Source organism: Betta splendens, chromosome 10, assembly GCF_900634795.4.
Source record: "Betta splendens chromosome 10, fBetSpl5.4, whole genome shotgun sequence".
In the NCBI taxonomy this organism is placed as follows: domain Eukaryota; kingdom Metazoa; phylum Chordata; class Actinopteri; order Anabantiformes; family Osphronemidae; genus Betta; species Betta splendens.
Genome location: NC_040890.2, coordinates 12,643,017 through 12,662,012, shown reverse-complemented (window position 1 = coordinate 12,662,012; position 18,996 = coordinate 12,643,017). Strand labels below are relative to the sequence as shown.

Genomic DNA, 18,996 nt, shown 5'->3' with positions numbered 1-18,996 from the left:
TTACATTTAACATTTGACATTAAACATTTACATTTAACATTAACATTTAGACTTTTGCACATTTAACTAAATGTGAGAAAACATGTTGTGTCATTTAGTTAAATGAAAACTAGTTATAGGTGCTCCTTTTACATTCGGCATCCTATATGCTTGTGTCCTTATTCTCTAAGCGTTTGCCTTTGATATGCATTTAATAGGTTTAGAAAAAATCTGTGATATTGTTACAATGTGCCAAATAACTTAAACATAACCTGGTCATTAAATGGTCAAAGAAATGTTCAGAACTGAACTGGTTGTGATGGTTTACGAGGACAAACATATTGTACAGCTCTCCTACAGCTGACGGATGCAAACTTGTCAGACTCATACTTTTACTACGTGCCCAACCCTTCCATTTCGAAAAAACAACATTTAAGTTTGTTCCCCCACCTCAGTGACTCATTGTCAGTTTAATTAAAGTAACAAAAGGTGCGAAGCCCAAACACAGTTTGTTTTCCGCGCACATGTCACGTAATTTTAAAACCCGTCACGTGACTAATAAGTGTTAGTTACAGGTAGTACCAACACTTTAAGAGAATTTTGTGAATCTTTTACTGTCATTCCCTGTGTGTGTGTGTGTGTGTGTGTGTGTGTGTGTGTGTGTGTGTGTGTGTGTGTGTGTGTGTGTGTTGTAATCACTGGGGGACCCAGGATAAGAGCGCCGCTATCTTGACGGCAGGGTTGCGCGTCTGTGCCGCCGCCTCGCGGGGACTTCCTCTTTTCCTCCGAGGACGCAGCGTCACGCCCACCGCCGCGTCTGGCTGCGTCTCTGCGCACACACGAAACCAGCAGAGCCCGGAGATCGCGAAACATGGCGAGGTTAAGCGAGCATGGGATCCGCCTGAGTTCCGTAAGTCTTACGAGTGGATTCTGGTTCCACGGGGCGAAGCGGGGGGAGCGTGGGGCCGCAGGGTGACACTGACGGACTCACTTCTTCGCCTTTCTCTTCCAGATGAGCCCGTCCTTCCTGAACAGCAACTCCACCAGTCACACCGGGCCCTTCAGCGCGGTGGCAGAGCTCATAGGTACCGTGGGCTGCAGAAGCGTCCGTCCGGCTCCGTGCGCGCTTCTCCCTGCAGTTTTGCGTGCTTTTCCTTTTTTGCGCACTCTTCCGCAGTTGTGCACAAAGTGGCCTCACGTTTGCGCTGGTGCTGGACTTCCTCTTTCATATTCATAACGCTGTTATTAATGCTGCCCGTCAGTACCTGTGGACCGTGTACATGTGCAGTCTGAGGGGGACGCTGAGAGCGGCGATTAGGCAAAAGTCCTAAGTTTTAGCAACAGTGAAACTGAATTACAGTGACAAGTGGTTAAACCAGATCGTACTGTAAAAAAAGAGTTAAAAAACAGACTTCCAATCACGTGATATGAGTCGCCTCCGTTTGCGCTTTCTACACCGCCATCCCCGCACCTTGTGCGCTCTTATTGGTGGAGACGTGCGGAGCGTCTGTTGGCTGCAGCGCTTTAAGAGGAACGAGGTGCATGAACACAGACAGGCTGCGCTGTGTTATTGCTGTCAGTCAAGAAAGAGTCAGCGGCAACCACACTTTAGGATGGAGAAATAAACTGACCTAGAACATGAACTCATATCAACAATGAAGCTTTTGCAACATTATAACACTGAATATATACGTAATACGTAATTGTTGCTTTTATTGTCTCCATGTCCTGAAAGGAAACCAGCTGATTTTGAGAAGCTCCATAGTCTCTTTTCTCCTGCGGTAGTGAATCCTCTTCGTAGATCAGCTGAGGTGCAGCTCTGAGTCCGCATACTGCACGCACAAAGCGTACACTCTTAATTATTGTAAAAGTGGTAATATTTGACTGTGTAGGAGTGATTTAGCATTAATCATTAGGGTTTGGACACGGGTGAACCGGTTGGTGTAGCTGCTCATGAAACATGCAAACATCAAGGAAATAACTTCCTAAAAAGCTGCTGGAACAAAGATTATATATGTGATAAAGCTGCTGATACACTGCTATGCTACTGTTATGGTCAGCTCGCTGTTAGTCCTAGTTAGACCCACAACAAGCTAAATGCTGATTGTGTCTTGGCTGCAGACAATGCATCAGATCCTGGGGTATCGGCCAAGCAGATCTGGATCGATGTCACCGATGAAGCAGGTCACCCCTGCCTCACGTTCACCGACAACGGCAGCGGCATGACTCCCAACAAGCTCCACAAGATGCTCAGGTGAGACCCGTGAGGCAGCATGGAGACACGCGGCGCTGCGTTCGTACGGGGGGACGAAAAACGCCATCATCGTTTCCTTCCACCCAGTTTCGGCTTCACGGAGAAGGGCTCGGCCAGGGCCAGCCAGCAGGCCATCGGCGTGTACGGCAACGGCTTCAAGTCCGGCTCCATGCGTCTGGGTCGGGACGCGCTCATCTTCACCAAGAACGGCGGCTGCCAGACCGTGGGCATGTTGTCTCAGACCTACCTGGAAAACATCAAGGCGCAGGCGGTCATCGTCCCCATCGTCCCCTTCAGCCAGCAAACCAATATCCTTCCAAACCGACGCCGTCGGCCCGCACGCGAGTGTGTCAGTGTGTGTGGAGTGTCCTTGACTCGGCCTCAGAGTCCCTGGTGGTGACGGAGGACTCAGAGGCCAGCCTGGCAGCCATCCTCCAGCACTCCATCATCAGCACCCGGGAGCAGATACACGCACACTTTGACTCCATTCCATCCAAGAAAGGCACCAAGATACTGATCTGGAACATCCGCAGGTCAGAATTTTTTTTTAATTATTATCTGATGACTGTAACCTCCAGCTCCAGCTCTGTTCTCGGGGCAGGTTTAATATGTACATATAGTCATACATATGCTTACATAGAGTCAACAATACAGATTCAGTGTTGACCAGTGAGCTTCAGAGGCTCGGGTGGTTGGACTCTATAGATTGTTGAGATGCAAACAAAGTCAAATAGGCATGAATAGACACATACGTTATTTGTTTAAGCACGCCTTTACACAAATACCACACGGCTCGTGTCCAGAAACACAGCCTCCGATCATCACATGAAGACGTTTTCAGACTGATTCACTTCCTCTTCACCCTGGAGTCAGTCGTCAGATCTCACAAAGTCCAGCCACATTCAAACCGGTGCACATAAAAGCCGACCTGAGCTACAGCACAGGGAGCCGTCCAGCCCCTTTAAACGCCATTCATGAGGCCTTGAACCTGGAAGAGCTGCAGAGTTGAGCATCTGTGCCCTCAGTAACGACTTGTCCTTTTAATGTTGTCTCAAAGGGCCAAAGACGCCAAGACGGAAATTGACTTTGAGACCGATGTCAGTGATTTTCGTTTGCCCAAGATTCAGATTGAGGAGCTGAAGAAGGGCCTGAGGAGCGGCGGGTCCGCGAGGGCTGAGCAGAGCATTCCGGACCTGCACTACAGCCTCCGGGTGAGTCACCTGTGTGTTCAGGCGTGTTGTCACGCATGGACGGAGGTCACGTCTTCACCCACGAGAGGTTTCATTGTTCTGCTGTAACGAGCTTCTTGTGTCGTAACAATGAGTGTAAATAAAACCAGTAATTATTACTTGTTAATAATTATAATTATGCGCCTACGTGTGCCAGCATCTTGAGTTCCTGTGGTTTGGGAGTAACACTGCCCCAGTTTTACTTTAAAGCCACAGCCTCGAGTTGAGTTTGAGTTGTTTATCCTCCAGCGTAAAGTGTGTAAAAAGCCAAATATCCCCTCTCTGCGTCTCAGGCCTACCTCAGTATTCTGTATATGAAGCCGAGGACGCAGATCATCCTGAGGGGGACGAAGGTTCTGGCCAAGCTGGTGTCCAGGAGGCTGTCGCACACGGAGCACGACGTGTACAAGCCCCACTTCAGTGTATCCACCGAGTTCCAGAGCTGGAGGAACGTGAGCACCACTCATTTCTGTTCACATGGCCTCAGAACCGTAAGTGGAGAATTCTGGGCTTCATCCGGTTATTGCGGTTCAGTGGCGCTGGTGGTAGGTTTATATGGTTGGCGGCGTTATCCTTGACCGAGCTGTCAGAAAGAGAAGGTGAAGGTGACCTTTGGCCTCAACCCGAACAAAGACCACTACGGCATCATGATGTACCACAAGAACCGGCTCATCAAAGCCTACGAGAAAGTGGGCTGTCAGCTGAAGGTGCAGCGAGGCATCAGCACTCACTTTTATCCCTCAGGACCCGTTTGGGTGCTGACTGACCCCCTCCTCGCCCTCTTACAGACCTCGGGCCAACGAGCGGGAGTCGGCGTCGTCGGCATCATCGAGTGCAACTTCCTGAAACCGGCTCACAACAAGCAGGACTTCGAGTACACCAAAGAGTACAGGCTCGTTCAGTCCGACTGCCTTCAAACGGACGTCAGCGCCTGTTCGTCTGCTGTTGCTCTGCTCAGTTTTCCCCTTTTCTCCTCCTTAGACTCACTTTGGGAGCGCTGGGCCTCAAACTGAACGACTACTGGAAGGAAGTGACGGAGAAGATGGCCAGAGAGCGAGAGCTTCAGTCTTTGGACCGACTTAAGAACGCTGACGAGTCAGTGTCAACCGTTAACGCTGCCCTGCGTCCGACACAGATGTCGCACATCTGTGGCTTCACGCTTTAGCAGCCGTCGCACATGGGTTTAAGCTTGCACTTTTATTATCACCACTGTAGGTGTCAACATCATTTTGATTCACCGGGGTTCAGATGTTCTACGTGTCTGTTCAGGATCCGATGGGAAACTTTCACGCTGACACTTACGTGAAAGTAAAATGAACCGAGCGAAAGCAGAGAATGGGAATCAGGAAGCAGACGTGTGTGGACAGGGAGCTTTAAACCTGTATCACCAGCTGAGCTTTGCAGCATTTGCATGACGTGAATTTGCATCAAAAAGGGTTCTAGTAGTATTTTATTGAAGATTTCCTTCATGCGTGTCTGCAGGAGTCCCATGTGGGTGCAGTGCGAGGAGTGCCTGAAGTGGCGGAGCGTCCCTGCACACCATTACAGCGCCGTTCCTGAAAGCTGGAGCTGCAGCCAGAACCCCAATCCACGCTACAGGTGGGCGGGTCTGAGTCATCCATTCATCTTCTTCATCCCGTCTTATCCTGCACTTACTGAGAGCAACACTCTTTAGGTTTCATGCCAATGTATGTATTGTTATATTAAATCCTTGTGAGGCCCTCAATTAATGTGGTTACAGATGTAAACATTTGGCTTTGGGTTAAGACTCAGACCAATAACCACAGCATCCGCTCCAGAGCCAGCGGCATCCGTCCGCCCCTCGGCCGCCTGCCGTCACTCAGAGAGGCTCACGGCCTCTTTAAAGTGAGCCGTGCCATCCAGTATCACAGACCTGCGCGCACGGAGGTCACCGTCGGCGCGTGGGCCCCGGGAGCCGAGCACCGGCAGCAGCCGAGCCCCTGAACCAGTCCTCTCTGTCTTACAGGAGCTGCTCTTCACCAGAGGAAGAGGAGGAGAGCGAGGAGCAGTTAGCGCCCAGCTACCAGAAAAACCACAGGAAGCAGTAAATTCTCCAGCCTTTAGTCCCGTCGGCCTGCGTCCGTGCATGCATGCGTCGCTCCTCCTGCGCGTCTCTGTGTGTGAATGCGGGTTCACGTACCGTTCTGTGGTTTGCCCCTGTCAGTTTCACATTCTCGTTTCCGGTGGTTGTCCACGTGACTGACAGCGAGATAAAAGCGCAAGATGTAGCCTGCAAGTTTCAGTTTTAGAGGATAAGGCTGAAAGGTCTTTACAGTGTTACATTTAAACTTGGTTTCAGTTTCTAAAAGCAGCGGTGAATCAATTCACCACAGTGAAAATGAATTCCCTCGAGTCTTATTTATCTGCTCGTGACTCTGTGACTTTTTTTACAGAGAGCACCCCAGAAATAGGAAGCGAGAGGCAGCGTTGGAGGTACGTGTGATGCGCGTGGACGAGGCTTCTGCTCCCGTGGCCTCACATTCATTGCCGCTTGTTTTACAGACGTGTGAGTCCCTGGAGTCGAGCGGGCATCAGACCCTGTCCCGGAGTTGGTCAGAGCCCGGACGGCTCGCGCTCCGGCCCACGCGCTCACCTGACCACTCGGCAGCAGGGGATGAGGGGCGGGCGGGGGGGGGGGGAGCCTGAGCAGAACCAGGCGGACGCACAGGTCCAGACCGAGCTCAAAGCCGAGGGCCGCCTGCAGCGGGAGGAGGAGGAGGGTCCAGCTTCACAGGGTGAAGAGGCCGAGAACGCGGAGCCGCTGGAGAGGCAGGAGGAGAGCGCGTTAAGGTGGGACGCGTGCCATTCTTTTCAGTCTGTTCAGTCCTTCTGCTTTATTATTTGGTCGACCTTCACGCTGGTTCTCCTCAGCCACAAGAGGAAGTTGGGGTCGTTATTCGACTGCCTGATGAAGAAGCCGCGTCTCCGTGAAGAGCGACGCGCTGATTCTGAGAGCGCGGCCGGAGAGACGGCGCCGGGCCTGGACCGGAACCTCCCCCGGGCCCACTGCCCGTCCTCCACCCAGACCGTGGTGGTCCCCCCGCTGAGCCGGGCGCCGGGCGCCGGGCCGCTGCCTCCAGAGGGCGGCGAGCGGCGGGCCACGGTGCAGAAGCTCGCTGCTTTGGAGAAGGAGGTCCAGAGGCTGAGGACGCTGCTGGGTCTGGACAGCGCTCAGGGGACGACGGAGGCCGCTGGCGGCTGCAGTGAGAAACCGGAGCCATCGGAGGCCTCGGGGAGGAGAGAGGTCGGCTGCCAGGCAGATGTAGCTGAGGTCAGCAGATTTAGTGTAATATAATGATGCCAAGGAATACGGTATGAAGCGATAGGCAGCTGAACAGTATTTATTGTTGCGACAGGGCTCTGCCTCGTCCAGCATCACGACCCAGTCTCTGCTGGTCCAGGATCAGAGACCTGTGTGTGCCCCCGAGGAGCAGCCTGAGCAGAACCGAGCCAGGAAGGAGAAGGCCGAGGTTCCAAGCCGGACGAGGGTCAGTGACGGCGAAGCCTGCGAGGACGGCAGGTGGGTAAAATCCTGCATTCATTCCAGTGCGTCTGCACGTGGGCCGTGACGTCAGCTGTCACGCGGTCCCAGCAGGTCCGCGCAGGAGGACCTCCGCGGCATCCGCAGCAACGTGGTGGTCCTGCTCACGGCTCTGCTGCCGCAGCTGGACCTGGCCGGCATCAGCATGGAGACCCCCGACGTGGACAACATCCTGCAGCAGATCATAGAGGTCAACTCGCTGAAGTTATGACCTGCCTCGTGGATTCTCCCTTGTTCTGACTGGAACGCGTAGCTTCAAAGCTCATGCATTGGTTACAAATGTTGTTTTTCTTACTCAGTTGTGTCATACTCTACCACGACTCTACAATACTATTTGTTATACTAGTGGTCCTTTAGGTTGAAATCTAGCACAGTTTTATGATCTTGTTTGGGGGATATAAATAATGTGCGTAATGAATGGTCGCAGCAAAACGTACAGTAGAACCACCTTTAATAGAACAGAAAGCTGTTACATTCTGAGTGGCTGCATTTATTATTGAATCTTAACATTTCTTTGTGTTGAGTTGTATTTCTGACCCGTTATGTACATGTTATTATTGTCTGTGTCACACTGTGCTTGGTCGTCTCTCTGCCCCACTGCTGTACATGTGAGTGTCATCCCTTTTTTTAAACGTGTTGTTTCTGCTTTTTTTATTTATAGCAGCTTATAGCACATTCTGACAGAGCAGCCATGCACGTTGATGAACGTGTTCACGTTAACAGACGCATTCACCTGTGCCCTAAAACGCTGGGACCCTCCTCTCTACAGTATGAGGCCTCTCCATGAGGCCGGTGCTCAATCAGACAGACCGCAGCCTCAGCTGTTCGCCACAAGGTGGCGCTGAAACACGATGAACACATTTCTTTTTAAGTTCAAGCATATTCACGATCACATTAAAGCGCGATTAGGGTTTACAGACTAACGGTAGCTGTTACCAGAGGTGAGATAAAATGTGTTCCTCACCAATAGAATATTTGGTTAAAAGTAATCAGATACTAAATCCGTTCTTTTTTGTCACTTATTTTCAGCTTTGTGTCTAATTTACTTTTATATATAATTGTATCTTTATTTTTATTACTGTTTTTGTACAAAACTATTTACCTTTGATATTAATAAAACATATCAGATGCTCGTGGCAAGATGGATCCTGTATAGTTTCTAACTTATTTAAACGTTATGATTAACGTTTAACTAATTTTCCTATGATGTCATTCGAATTTTCATTATTACAGTATTTTCTTATACATCCGTCTGGTGTGTTCAGCAAAACTCCCCTCAGAACGAAGTGTCCCATGGGCTGTTTCCCGTTACTTGCCTCCCCTCTCCATCGTCCCACCCCCCTCTGTCTATAAATATCCCAGCCCGCAGGAGGCGCCGCACAGTTTGAAGCCTTTGACCCGAGACGCGTTATGCCGCAGGTGCGCGTGACGACTGCGACGCTCGTGCTGCTGCCTCCGCTGCCGCTGCTGCTGCTGCTGCTGCTCTCCTCCGTGGGAGAAGTTCACGCGGAGGCAGCCGTCAGACGCTTTTACGTGGCGGCCGTGGAAATAGGATGGGACTACGTTCACCTGAACGAAGCGGACCCGGCGTCAGATCGGAGGTGAGCGGGTTCCTCTTCTGTTTACACTAAGTGTTCGTGCATCTCCAGTAAGTATCGGCGTGAATTAAATAATGATCAAACAAATCTGTCCATTATTGTATTGTGTTTCAGGGGGAAATCTAACACTGCTCAAAAGTACATCAAGGCGGTGTACAGGGAGTACACAGACGGCACATACTCTGTTCCCAAACCCCGGCCGGCCTGGGCAGGTGGGTCTCTCTCTTTTTGACCCAAACAAAGCCCGCTGTTTTATGCCTATGTACATGTGTGTGTCCTTTCGGTTGCAGGTATTCAGGGTCCGGTGATCGTCGCCCGGGCTGGTGACAGGGTGGTGGTCCACTTTAAGAACCTGGCCTCTCAGCCGTACAGCATCAGCCCTGTGGGGATCACCTACTGGAAGCAGTCTGAAGGTGGGTCCTTCCCCCGAAGCAGCGCTGTTCAATGACCAGCAGCGGTACGTTCTTCTTAGTCGAGCAACGAGCAGCAAACGGACTCAGCTTCGTGGCTGATGTGGATTTAGGAGAAGAAAGCCGCTTCCTCAACGGTTCTCATTATCTTGACTGTGCACGTTGTGATCGGTGCATTAGGGCCAAACGCTTTCAGCGCCTTTAAAATGACGCCACCTGCTGCAGAGAAGGCGACAGAACGGCCCCGATCTAAGCAGCTTTTCGGGGTTAAGGCCTTTCATCAGAGAGCCGATCCGGAGCAGCCAGTAAACCGTCACCCGGTAGCTTCTTATCCTGGGGCTTATCATCATCTGAGAAGCAGCCTCTGTGTCCGGGGACGGGTGTTTCCCAAGAACTCTCTTTGGCTCTGCCAAAAACGTACAGTCAGAGCATTTTTCCAGCGCTGAATCACTGGCCCTAGTTCAGCCGTGACTGCACAGATGTGTCCATTCCAGGAGCCGGCTACGATGACTCCACGGCCGGGCCTGAGAAGCAGGATGATGCCGTCGCACCTGGCGGGTACTATGAGTACGTGTGGGACATCAACCCCCACGACGGCCCCACGGTCAGCGACCCTGAATGCCTCACCTACTCGTACTCGTCACAGGTGGACGCGGTCAGAGACGTGAACTCAGGACTCGTTGGGGCCCTGCTCATCTGCAAATCAAGTCAGTGCTTCAAGTGACAAATGTAAAGGTGGGAATTAAATGTATCTAACAGCTTGTGTGTGTGTGTGTGTATGTGTGTGTGTGTGTGTGTGTGTGTGTGTGTGTGTGTGTGTGTGTGTGTGTGTGTGTGTGTGTGTGTGTGTGTGTGTGTGTGTGTGTGTGTGTGTGTGTCGCCCCAGGCGCCCTCACAGATGAAGGCCAGAGGAGAAATACAGCCTTCGTCCTGCTGTTTGCAGTGTTCGACGAGACCAAGAGCTGGTACGGAGAAGCTGGAGAGCGGGTGAGCAGAGAGAAGTTCAGGAGAAGTCACGGCAGGAAGGAATATCACACCATCAACGGATACGTCAACTCCACTTTACCAGGTGACGGACCGGCGGTGGGCCGGCTGAGGCGGGGAGTGGCATGCAGCTAACAGAGTGTGTGTGTGTGTGTGTGTGTGTGTGTGTGTGTGTGTGTGTGTGTGTGTGTAGGCCTCACATTGTGTCAAGGCTCGAACCCTGTGTTGTGGCATGTGATTGGAATGGGCACCGCTCCAAAAATCCACTCCATTCGGTTCCAGGACCACACTCTGCAGGTAGTTCAGGCTTTCACCGCACACACACACACACACACACACACACACACACACACACACACACACACACACACACACACACACACACACACACACACACACACAAAACATAAAACATGTAAGAAAAGTGATGTTTGAAAGGGTGCACTTTTGTTAATATTGTGTTTAGGTGTTGACTCACCGCAAGGTCGCCATAGAGGTGACCCCCATGACCTTCAGCACCGCAGAAATGAGACCCGCTGCTACAGGCCGCTTCCTCATCAGCTGTCAGCTACATTCTCACCGTCACGGTAAAGACAAAGGCCTCTTCCTCTGTCAAACGCCAGATTTATTTCTCCCATTTAACCCGCGCCTCCGATCATAATCCTGCCCCACCCAGACGGCATGAACGCATTCTTCGCGGTGGAGAAGTGCCCCGAGCCCGTCGTGCTGCCGGGACCCGACCTGCGCAAAGTCAAGCACGACTCCTACAAGGACTACAGCGAGTACGAAGATGACGATGATGAGGATTTGTACAACACGGTGAACGTCCAGTCTAAAAAGCCCCAGCTGCAGGCGAGGGCCAGCCGAGGACAGCAGTTTAGGACCTGGAGGCACTTCATCGCCGCCGAGGAGGTCACCTGGGACTACGCTCCTCACCTCCAGCCCACAGACAGGTAGGGGGGGTGGGGGGTGGGGGCTGGGACTGGGGCACGAAAGCGCTGGACTTGAACTGACTATTTCTCGTCGCCACAACAGCAAGCTGCAGTCTCGCTATTTAGCGGCAGCTCCACATCACCTGGATTACACGTACAAGAAGGTGGCGTACGTGGAATACACGGACGGATCGTTCACCCAGAGGAAGAACCCGGACAGGGCGCTGTTCGGGCCCGTCCTGAAGGGAAAGGTCAACGATGAATTCCACGTGAGTGAGGCGTCCGTGAGGACAGAACACGCGGGAGGGGGCTCGTTTTAAACGAGGAGCTCTGTGCTGTGTCTCCAGATCATTTTCAGGAACCTCGCCAGCCGCCCCTACAACATCTACCCCACCGGCCTTACCAAGGTCCTCCCGCTGCAGACCGCCGCAAACCGTAAGCTAACCGTCTTGTCCAATGCAAAATTGCTAATTGCTGCTAATTGGAGGTGCAGCTCATGCCGTCTGCTCGCGCCGATGCAGAGACGGACCTGCGCTCCGCGGCCGTGCCGCCCAACGGCACCCTGGGCTACGTCTGGAAGCTGACGGCGGACGACGGGCCCCTGAGGGGAGACCACCAGTGTCTGAGCCAGCTGTACCAGAGCACCGTCGCGCCAGAGAGAGACCTGGCCTCCGGGCTGGTGGGAACCCTGCTCATCTGCAAGTTTGACGCCATTGACACCAGAGGACGCCTGGTGAGAGGCGGCGACACGCAGCCAGCAACGCTCTGCTACTGTAACTGTACAGATGGTGACGTTTCTCTCACTGAATCTGCGGCTCCGTGCAGCTGGGACCTGATAAAGAGTGGAGCCTGGCCTTCGCTGTGTTCGATGAGAACCGGAGCTGGTATTTCAATGAGAACATGCAGCGGTCCAGCCAAAGGCCCGTCAACACCACAGACCCTGCACTGTACAAGTCCAACGTCATTTACAGTGAGTTCACTCCATGCACGTTTCTTTCTTTGATGCCTCTTAAAGTGTGGAAGCTGGCATAAATCACGCACGTACGTCTTTCTAACTCCTCCAGGTATAAACGGCATCATGTTCAGCGGACGTCGGTTCGCCATGTGTCAGAATGACGTCATCTTCTGGCACGTGGCCAACGTGGGCACGGAGAGCAGCTTCCTGTCGGTCTACTTCCCGGGAAACCCCTATCAGTACCAGGGCCTCTACCACTCGGTCCTCACGCTCTTCCCCATGACGGGCATAACCGTTCCCATGGAGACAGAGCTGCTGGGTAGGTCCAAGCATTCAGAGCTGAACTGAAGCTTCATAAAGACTCAAAGTCAGTGAATACATTTAAGCTTCTCGTCTCCTCTCCCAGGTGAGTGGGAGATAAGTGCCTTTGACGGCAGCCTCAGGAGCCGGGGCATGAGCATCCAGTACAGCGTCCGTGTTTGTGACACTGGAGACCAGCTAGTTGACCGCGATGACGGGCTCGAAGATGATATCTCTGACTACATTGACCAGATAAACCTGGGGCCGAGAGGGTTCAGACCTCAAGATCGCGCTGTTTTGGCTCAGCTGTGCAAGAGACTTAATAACAGCAGCAGTCGGTCATTGAATGCTTCTAGCCAAAGGGAAGAATGGGGCAGAAGTGAAGGAGGAGGCGCAAACTCCAGCAGGGGGTCGGAGGGAGAGATCCCTAAGGACGTCCTGCAGGAGGTGGATAGGGATGGGACTGAAGCTGGAGACACGGCAGGTGGCAGAGGCAGGAGGCAGGCAGAGAGCCCACAGAAGGAGACCAGGGACGAGCTAGAGGAGAGCAACGCCATCACCCTGAATACCAGGAAGTCCTCAACGGTAGAACCCGCTTATTCTAAAGAAATGGATGACATCTTATCAGAGAACCACATTGAGCTGGAACGCCTCACCGCAGCCAAGCTGGAGGACGCCAACGCCACGGGTCTCAGTCTAGAGCTCGATCTGGACTATGACGACTACAGCCCAGAGGTGCCGTTTGTTTCCTTACACGTCTCACCCACCTTTAAGTATGTTACTACAGTATATTAAAGGTTTTCATTTTAGGCGAACGACACGTCAGACATGTTGGACAAAAAAGACCTGAACCCACGATCTGGAGGGACCATATTTAACACTTATTACATCGCGGCAGAGGAGATCACCTGGGACTATGGCATCAGAAAGCCGCATCAGCTCATCAAACCCAGGTACTTGGTGTAGATATGATAAACCCAGTCTAGTGGATGTGCAGCAGCACTGACTAGCCTCCTTTAGGGAGATGCGTCGAGGGATGAGGAAGTTCCTGCCCGAGTACAAGAAGGTGGTGTTCCGCGCCTACACGAATATAGACTTTAAGCATCCTGCGGACAGAGTGGAGACTGATGAACACTTGGGGATCCTGGGACCTTTCATCAGAGCTGAGATTAACGACCTCCTCACCGTGAGTGATGGAGCAGATAATGAACCTTTTCCTGTAGTTACGTAGCTCTCTCTAGGTTTGGTCCTCCACATTTTTCCATATTTCTTTTTTTCCAAGGTGGTCTTTAAGAACAAGGCATCCAGACCGTACTCCTTCCACCTCCACGGAATCTACGACCGCAGCCAAGCGGCCGGTTTCACCCAAACCCAAACCCCCTTGGCTCCACCTGGGCCACCAGGAGAACCCGTACCCCCCGGAGAGGCGCGGACCTATAACTGGAAAATAAATAAGATACAAGGACCAACTGACAGTGAATTTGACTGCAAGACCGGGGCGTACTACTCTACTGTGGACCAGGTCCGTGTACATTTACATTTCGTTTTCTGTAAACCGTGACTTGAAGTAGATAACGACCTATTTCTGTGCTGCGTCCAGGAGAGAGACCTCCACTCGGGCCTCATCGGCCCTCTGGTGATCTGCAAGCAGGGGATCCTCCACACGCAGAACTCGCAGCTGAATGTGCAGGAGTTCTCCCTGCTCTTCCACACGTTTGACGAAACCAAAAGCTGGTACCTGGAGGAGAACCTGCAGCGGCACTGTGCCCCGCCCTGCCAGGTCAACACCGAGGACCCCTGGTACCACGACAGCAACACCTTCGCAGGTGCAGACGGGCGCAGAGTAGTGTTTTCACTCGACAGCGTGGTGCAGATAATTTTTATGTCCGTCCGTCTCGTCCCGTAGCGATCAACGGTTACGTGGCGGAGACGCTTCCTGGTTTACTGGCCGCCAGGCACCAGCCGGTCAGGTGGCACCTGCTGAACGTCGGGAGCAGCGAGGAGTACCATGTGGTGCACTTCCACGGCCTGCCCTTCACCATGCAAGCCGGACAGGAGCACCGCATGGGGGTTTACGGCCTGTTCCCCGGTGAGCACCCCCCCCGAACCATCCTCCTCCATCTCTGTGCCTGTGCTGCTGATGCTGACGTTGCCTGATGTCACCAGGTGTGTTCGGCACAGTGGAGATGAAACCCCCCACGGTGGGCACGTGGCTGGTGGAGTGCACCATCGGCGACCACCAGCTCGCCGGCATGAGGGCTAGACTGCTGGTTTACAATCCACGTACGTGCACACATCGTGAGCTTATTGCTTATAGGGCAAAGCAGCCCTACTAGCTAGCAACTAGCTAGCTAGCAACCAGCCTGAGGTGTGACATGACTACAGACTTGCAGAGTGGACCTGGACATTTGCTCACTCAGCTGCGTTTATTTTTGTGCCGCCATGCAGAATGTGTTTTGCCTCTGGGCATGAAATCAGGGAGGATCGAGGATTCCCAGATCACGGCTTCAGAACACATAGGTAAACTGGACTCTTAAAGTTTTCATCCACTATAGCAAACACAGAGAGAAGACTTTTGTGTATCCATAATAATGAACACCACAAATATGATATTCCAGTGTTGTACTTTCATTTCAGGGAGCTTTATAAAAGCTGACGTGAAGAGTATAACTGTTTACACATGTGTTTCCAGGCAGCTGGGAGCCCAGGCTGGCGAGGCTGGACCTGTCTGGTTACATCAACGCCTGGATGGGCAAAAAGAGGGTCTCATGGTTGCAGGTTAGAAACGAGGCCTTTTCTACAGGATGCGTGTGTCTGTATCTGTAGAGATGAACCCGGTCAAAATCAACCAAACTGTTGACGTGTGGCTTGTGCTGTTAGGTTGACCTGCTGCAGCCCACGCTGCTGCACCGGGTGCAGACGCAGGGCGTCCGATCCAAGCTGAGGGACAACTACGTCACATACTTCTCTGTGTCCTACAGTCTGGACCAGGAGACCTGGACCACGTACAGAGGAAACAGCACCAATCAGATCGAGGTGGGGAATGTGTGGTATTGGCCGGAGAGGCATTTGCCATCTGGTCCCAGTAAAGCGTTGATTCTTCAGGAAATCATTCCAATATAAATTCTCAGAAGTGGAATTGTGGAGTTGTCATAGTGCTGAGCGCTCCAGTAATGCGTCTGCTGCGTCAGGAAGGTGAACTCTGCACGGAGCCAAAGTAAAGCTTAGGGTTACGAGTTATGAGCTGATGATGCTGATGGGGCTAAAGGTCCTGACTGATCACTGGGGGTCTGTTTCAGGGCTTTGTAGGCAACATCGACAGCTCCACAGTGAATGAGAACGCCTTCATTCCGCCGTTCGTGGCTCGCTACGTCAGGATCCACCCTCTGAAGGCCGAGCTGAACGCCGCCATGCGAGTGGAGCTGCTGGGCTGCGATCTCAACAGTGAGTTGAGCCCGATTTCTCTGAGAAAACGTCCGCAGTGCGACATTCTGAGAACGTGTGGGTGCTGTGTGCGTCGGCAGGCTGCTCGCTCCCCCTCGGCCTCCAGAAGAAACAGATCCCAGACAGCGGCCTCAACGCCTCGTCCTTCCACTCGTCCCTGCTGCGGAGCTGGAGGCCGAGCCTCGGCCGCCTCCACCAGGAGGGCAGCGCCAACGCCTGGAGGCCACAGGTCCACACACACACTGACAGTACACACAGTAGAGCTGTAGAGTCACAGCAGTGTGATGTGGTAGCTGACCTGCCACTGTTCCACTGTGCCACACTGGTCTGCTGAGTGTTCCAGGATGCAGGATCTAGCAGGCGGCATTGATATTTTTGTCAGGTTGCCTTTATATTTAGATCAGGGAAGTGGTGGAGTCCTTTTTCTTTGTTTCAACCTTTCCTGTAGTCCAAAAACATTTGCTTATCAGTTGAGTAAAGTTGTTGTTTTTGTTTGTATGGCCAACTATTAATAGTTAAAAAAATGTATTAGCTATTTTTATCGAGACTTACTTACTTCAGAAAATAGCATTTATTTATTGGTATCATATTTATTTTTTAATGTTAATTGCTTCCTCACCACACCTTTTAGTTCAGTTTTTAACAGTGTTTCCCCTCACTCCAGAACAACAACCCCCACGAGTGGCTGCAGGTGGACCTGGGGAGGGTCATGCGCATCACGGGGGTCATAACCCAGGGAGCCAAATCGTTGGGGATCCAGATGATGGTGACAGAGTTCTCGGTTACTGTGAGTCACGATGGCCGCTCGTGGAGCAGCGCGTTAGAGGAGAGCTCCCTCAGAGAGAAGGTACAAAACACGCTTAAAAGCCCGGATATTAACGCGTGTGTGAACTGTATCCTGACTGTTGCTCCGCTCCACGTTTTCCTCAGATCTTCACAGGAAACAATCAACCAGATGAGGAGGCTCTTACCACCTTTGATCCTCCTCTGTTCGGCCGATTCCTGCGCATCCACCCGAGGGGTTGGGTCAACGGCATCGCCCTGCGCCTGGAGGTGCTCGGCTGCAACACGCAGCAACCGCTCTGAAGCACAAGATGGCTGCCAGGCCCCGGATGAGACCGCGTGATGTCATGTGATGTCATGGCATTCACTTCCAGAGTATGAACTTATCTGTTCTGTAGCTACAACTTTGTTTACATAACCTTCCCTTTTTTTCTGTGTGGAGGCTTTTATTACTGCTATGTCATAATGGAACTTTCCTTATTTTACTTTACTTCCCATGTAACTTTAAAGTTCCACTGTTGTGTCACCAGCATAGCAAACTAAATGGATGTAAGCTTGTGTACTGTAAATATTTAAGACTCTGAAGGATCTAAACAGTTTGACTGTTCATTGTGCATCACTGGAAAACGTTTTGGTTTTTTTGTTAATATTTTATTAGAATTAATAAAATAAAGACTGTTAATGTGTTTCAGTGCCTTTATTTTCACACCAGCTTGGATATGCACAAGTACAAAGAGCCATGTTCCCTTTATGGAGGCAAAGCAAACACAGGTGCACGCATGGAAATCTAAGCAACAATATCATAACTGTAGCGACTTGTTGCTCCATTACATCACACTTCACTCTGTCCTTTGTCTTTGTTCTCTTCCATCTCTCAGAACATTATCTTTGTTCTTTCTCTGTTCCCAAACTGTCATTTTGTCTTATCCACCTCCACCAGACTCCTATGGCAGAAACAAGCAGCTCAGCTCCAGTATTGTTCTGTAGAATGAAATCATGGACTCACTGGAGGAGAAAGTGTAACATCAACAAGGTACATGTGCCTTCCCTGTGTATTTTGTCCCCATTGTGTAAATGTTTTTGGATCAAACCAGCCTTTATCGCTCAACTATCAGCTCAGGAAGCCTCCAGGCTGGGAGTGTGTTTGGCCTGGAGGGATGTCACATTGCGGCACATTGAGCCTGGCCGTCACACGTTATCCCTGTGAAAACAATATGTGTGGCCTCAGCAGAGAGCACCTGTGCTCAGCTCTAATACATGAGGGTAGTACAGTATACAGCAGCTTCAAGAAACTCATCTCCACCAGAAACGAGTAAAGGACCCACTGCGTGGTGTGGAAACGGGTGGCAGAGATGATGAGGTTTTGTGGTGAACTTACAAGTAATTTCAAACGTCCCATTCTGGTAAAATGTGCCCTAACTTCTTCTTCTGTCTTCTTCTTTCAATTTGCAAAAGGTCAGGTGGGTAAAAGTTGAACTGTCTGTCATCACACTTACAGTATCAAGTGTTTATGGTGAGGACATCCTGAAAGATAGATAGAAATTATTACTATCAGTCAGATTTTAACATTCCACGCCCAACAAATCTGTGATCAGGAGGTTTATAGTAAATGTGTGGCTGGATCTGCTGGTCTGGTCTCCATTTAGTGATTGCCTCAATTTCCTTTGTCACAATCTGCTAGTGTGTAACAACAGAGCTATTTATATGTAGATAATTCAGTGAAGCTTGGTTGGTTCTCATAAAGTGGCAGGAAGGAAAACTGTGACACAACAGAAAGTATGACCAGGGTTTTATCACTGCCTCTTCCATCATCCCTTCCTATCAGGGTCTGAAGACCCCTGAGGGCCCAGAGGCCCCTGACTGTTAGACAAAAAGTTGGACCCGTTCTTCCCCACAAATAATAATAATAATAATTATTATTATTATTAATAGTTTACAGCAGAACTCCAGTACTTTCGAATTAGGTTGAATCCCTTATTACTCAGCAGGGCGTCAACCTGTCTGTATAGCATGCATGATTCTCCCAAGTCTCTATTTGGATGAGACATCATTTAAAAAAATCCTAAAAGTAAATATGACACAATCACAGAAAAATATATATTTCGCAGTAAATTTTTACATTACTGTAGATTTAACAAGTCATTTATTATTATTTGTATTAAGTAAAAAGAAATGTTTCAATATAATACTGTTCATTTCTTCTGTATATTATCTTTTATAATATATAAATATATTGAACGCCCACTTATAATAGTCATAATGTTTATGTAAACGTTTTCTTATTATTTCTTTTTTTTGTCCTGTCCGGCAGTGCAACAAGCAGTACGTATTAGGCTGAATGTCATATTGTAATGGACAATTTTGCTTTTTCAAGAGAAGTATATATATATTTATACTAAATATATAGATATATATATATATATATATATATATATATATATAGATATATATATATATATATATATATATATATAGATATATATATATATATATATATATATATATATATATATATATATATATATATATATATATATATATATATATAACTTTTTTTTTTTTTTTT

General features: G+C 50.4%; 2 protein-coding genes across 3 annotated transcripts; both read left to right on the top strand.

The window, feature by feature from the left end:
• The first annotated feature begins 82 nt into the window (after positions 1-82).
• Positions 83-6,247, top strand: zgc:152774 (uncharacterized protein LOC553526 homolog). 2 transcript variants are annotated; one of them, XR_008695919.1, is made up of 14 exons: positions 83-889; positions 992-1,064; positions 2,101-2,233; positions 2,321-2,542; positions 2,620-2,766; positions 3,291-3,444; positions 3,756-3,884; positions 4,053-4,169; positions 4,251-4,354; positions 4,444-4,557; positions 4,945-5,061; positions 5,450-5,599; positions 5,877-5,916; positions 5,986-6,086. XR_008695919.1 is itself a non-coding variant. In XM_055512482.1 (14 exons), exons 1-14 carry the CDS (start codon positions 851-853, stop codon positions 6,127-6,129), a joined length of 1,611 nt encoding a protein of 536 aa, XP_055368457.1. In that variant the 5' UTR covers positions 83-850; the 3' UTR covers positions 6,130-6,247. The 2 variants fall into 2 exon arrangements, 1 of the variants encoding a protein (XP_055368457.1); XM_055512482.1 differs by having other exon boundaries at positions 5,450-5,527; positions 5,986-6,247.
• Positions 6,248-7,232: 985 nt separating this feature from the next.
• On the top strand, positions 7,233-17,116 carry f8 (coagulation factor VIII, procoagulant component). The gene is made up of 27 exons (XM_029165312.3): positions 7,233-8,625; positions 8,737-8,834; positions 8,913-9,035; positions 9,527-9,739; positions 9,919-10,101; positions 10,210-10,313; positions 10,483-10,603; positions 10,693-10,969; positions 11,052-11,217; positions 11,296-11,383; positions 11,470-11,681; positions 11,774-11,918; positions 12,013-12,222; positions 12,310-12,938; positions 13,014-13,156; positions 13,224-13,389; positions 13,486-13,725; positions 13,804-14,029; positions 14,110-14,292; positions 14,370-14,486; positions 14,652-14,723; positions 14,896-14,981; positions 15,084-15,239; positions 15,503-15,647; positions 15,728-15,876; positions 16,312-16,494; positions 16,578-17,116. Exons 1-27 carry the CDS (start codon positions 8,435-8,437, stop codon positions 16,731-16,733), a joined length of 4,782 nt encoding a protein of 1,593 aa, XP_029021145.1. The 5' UTR covers positions 7,233-8,434; the 3' UTR covers positions 16,734-17,116.
• Positions 17,117-18,996: the final 1,880 nt, after the last annotated feature.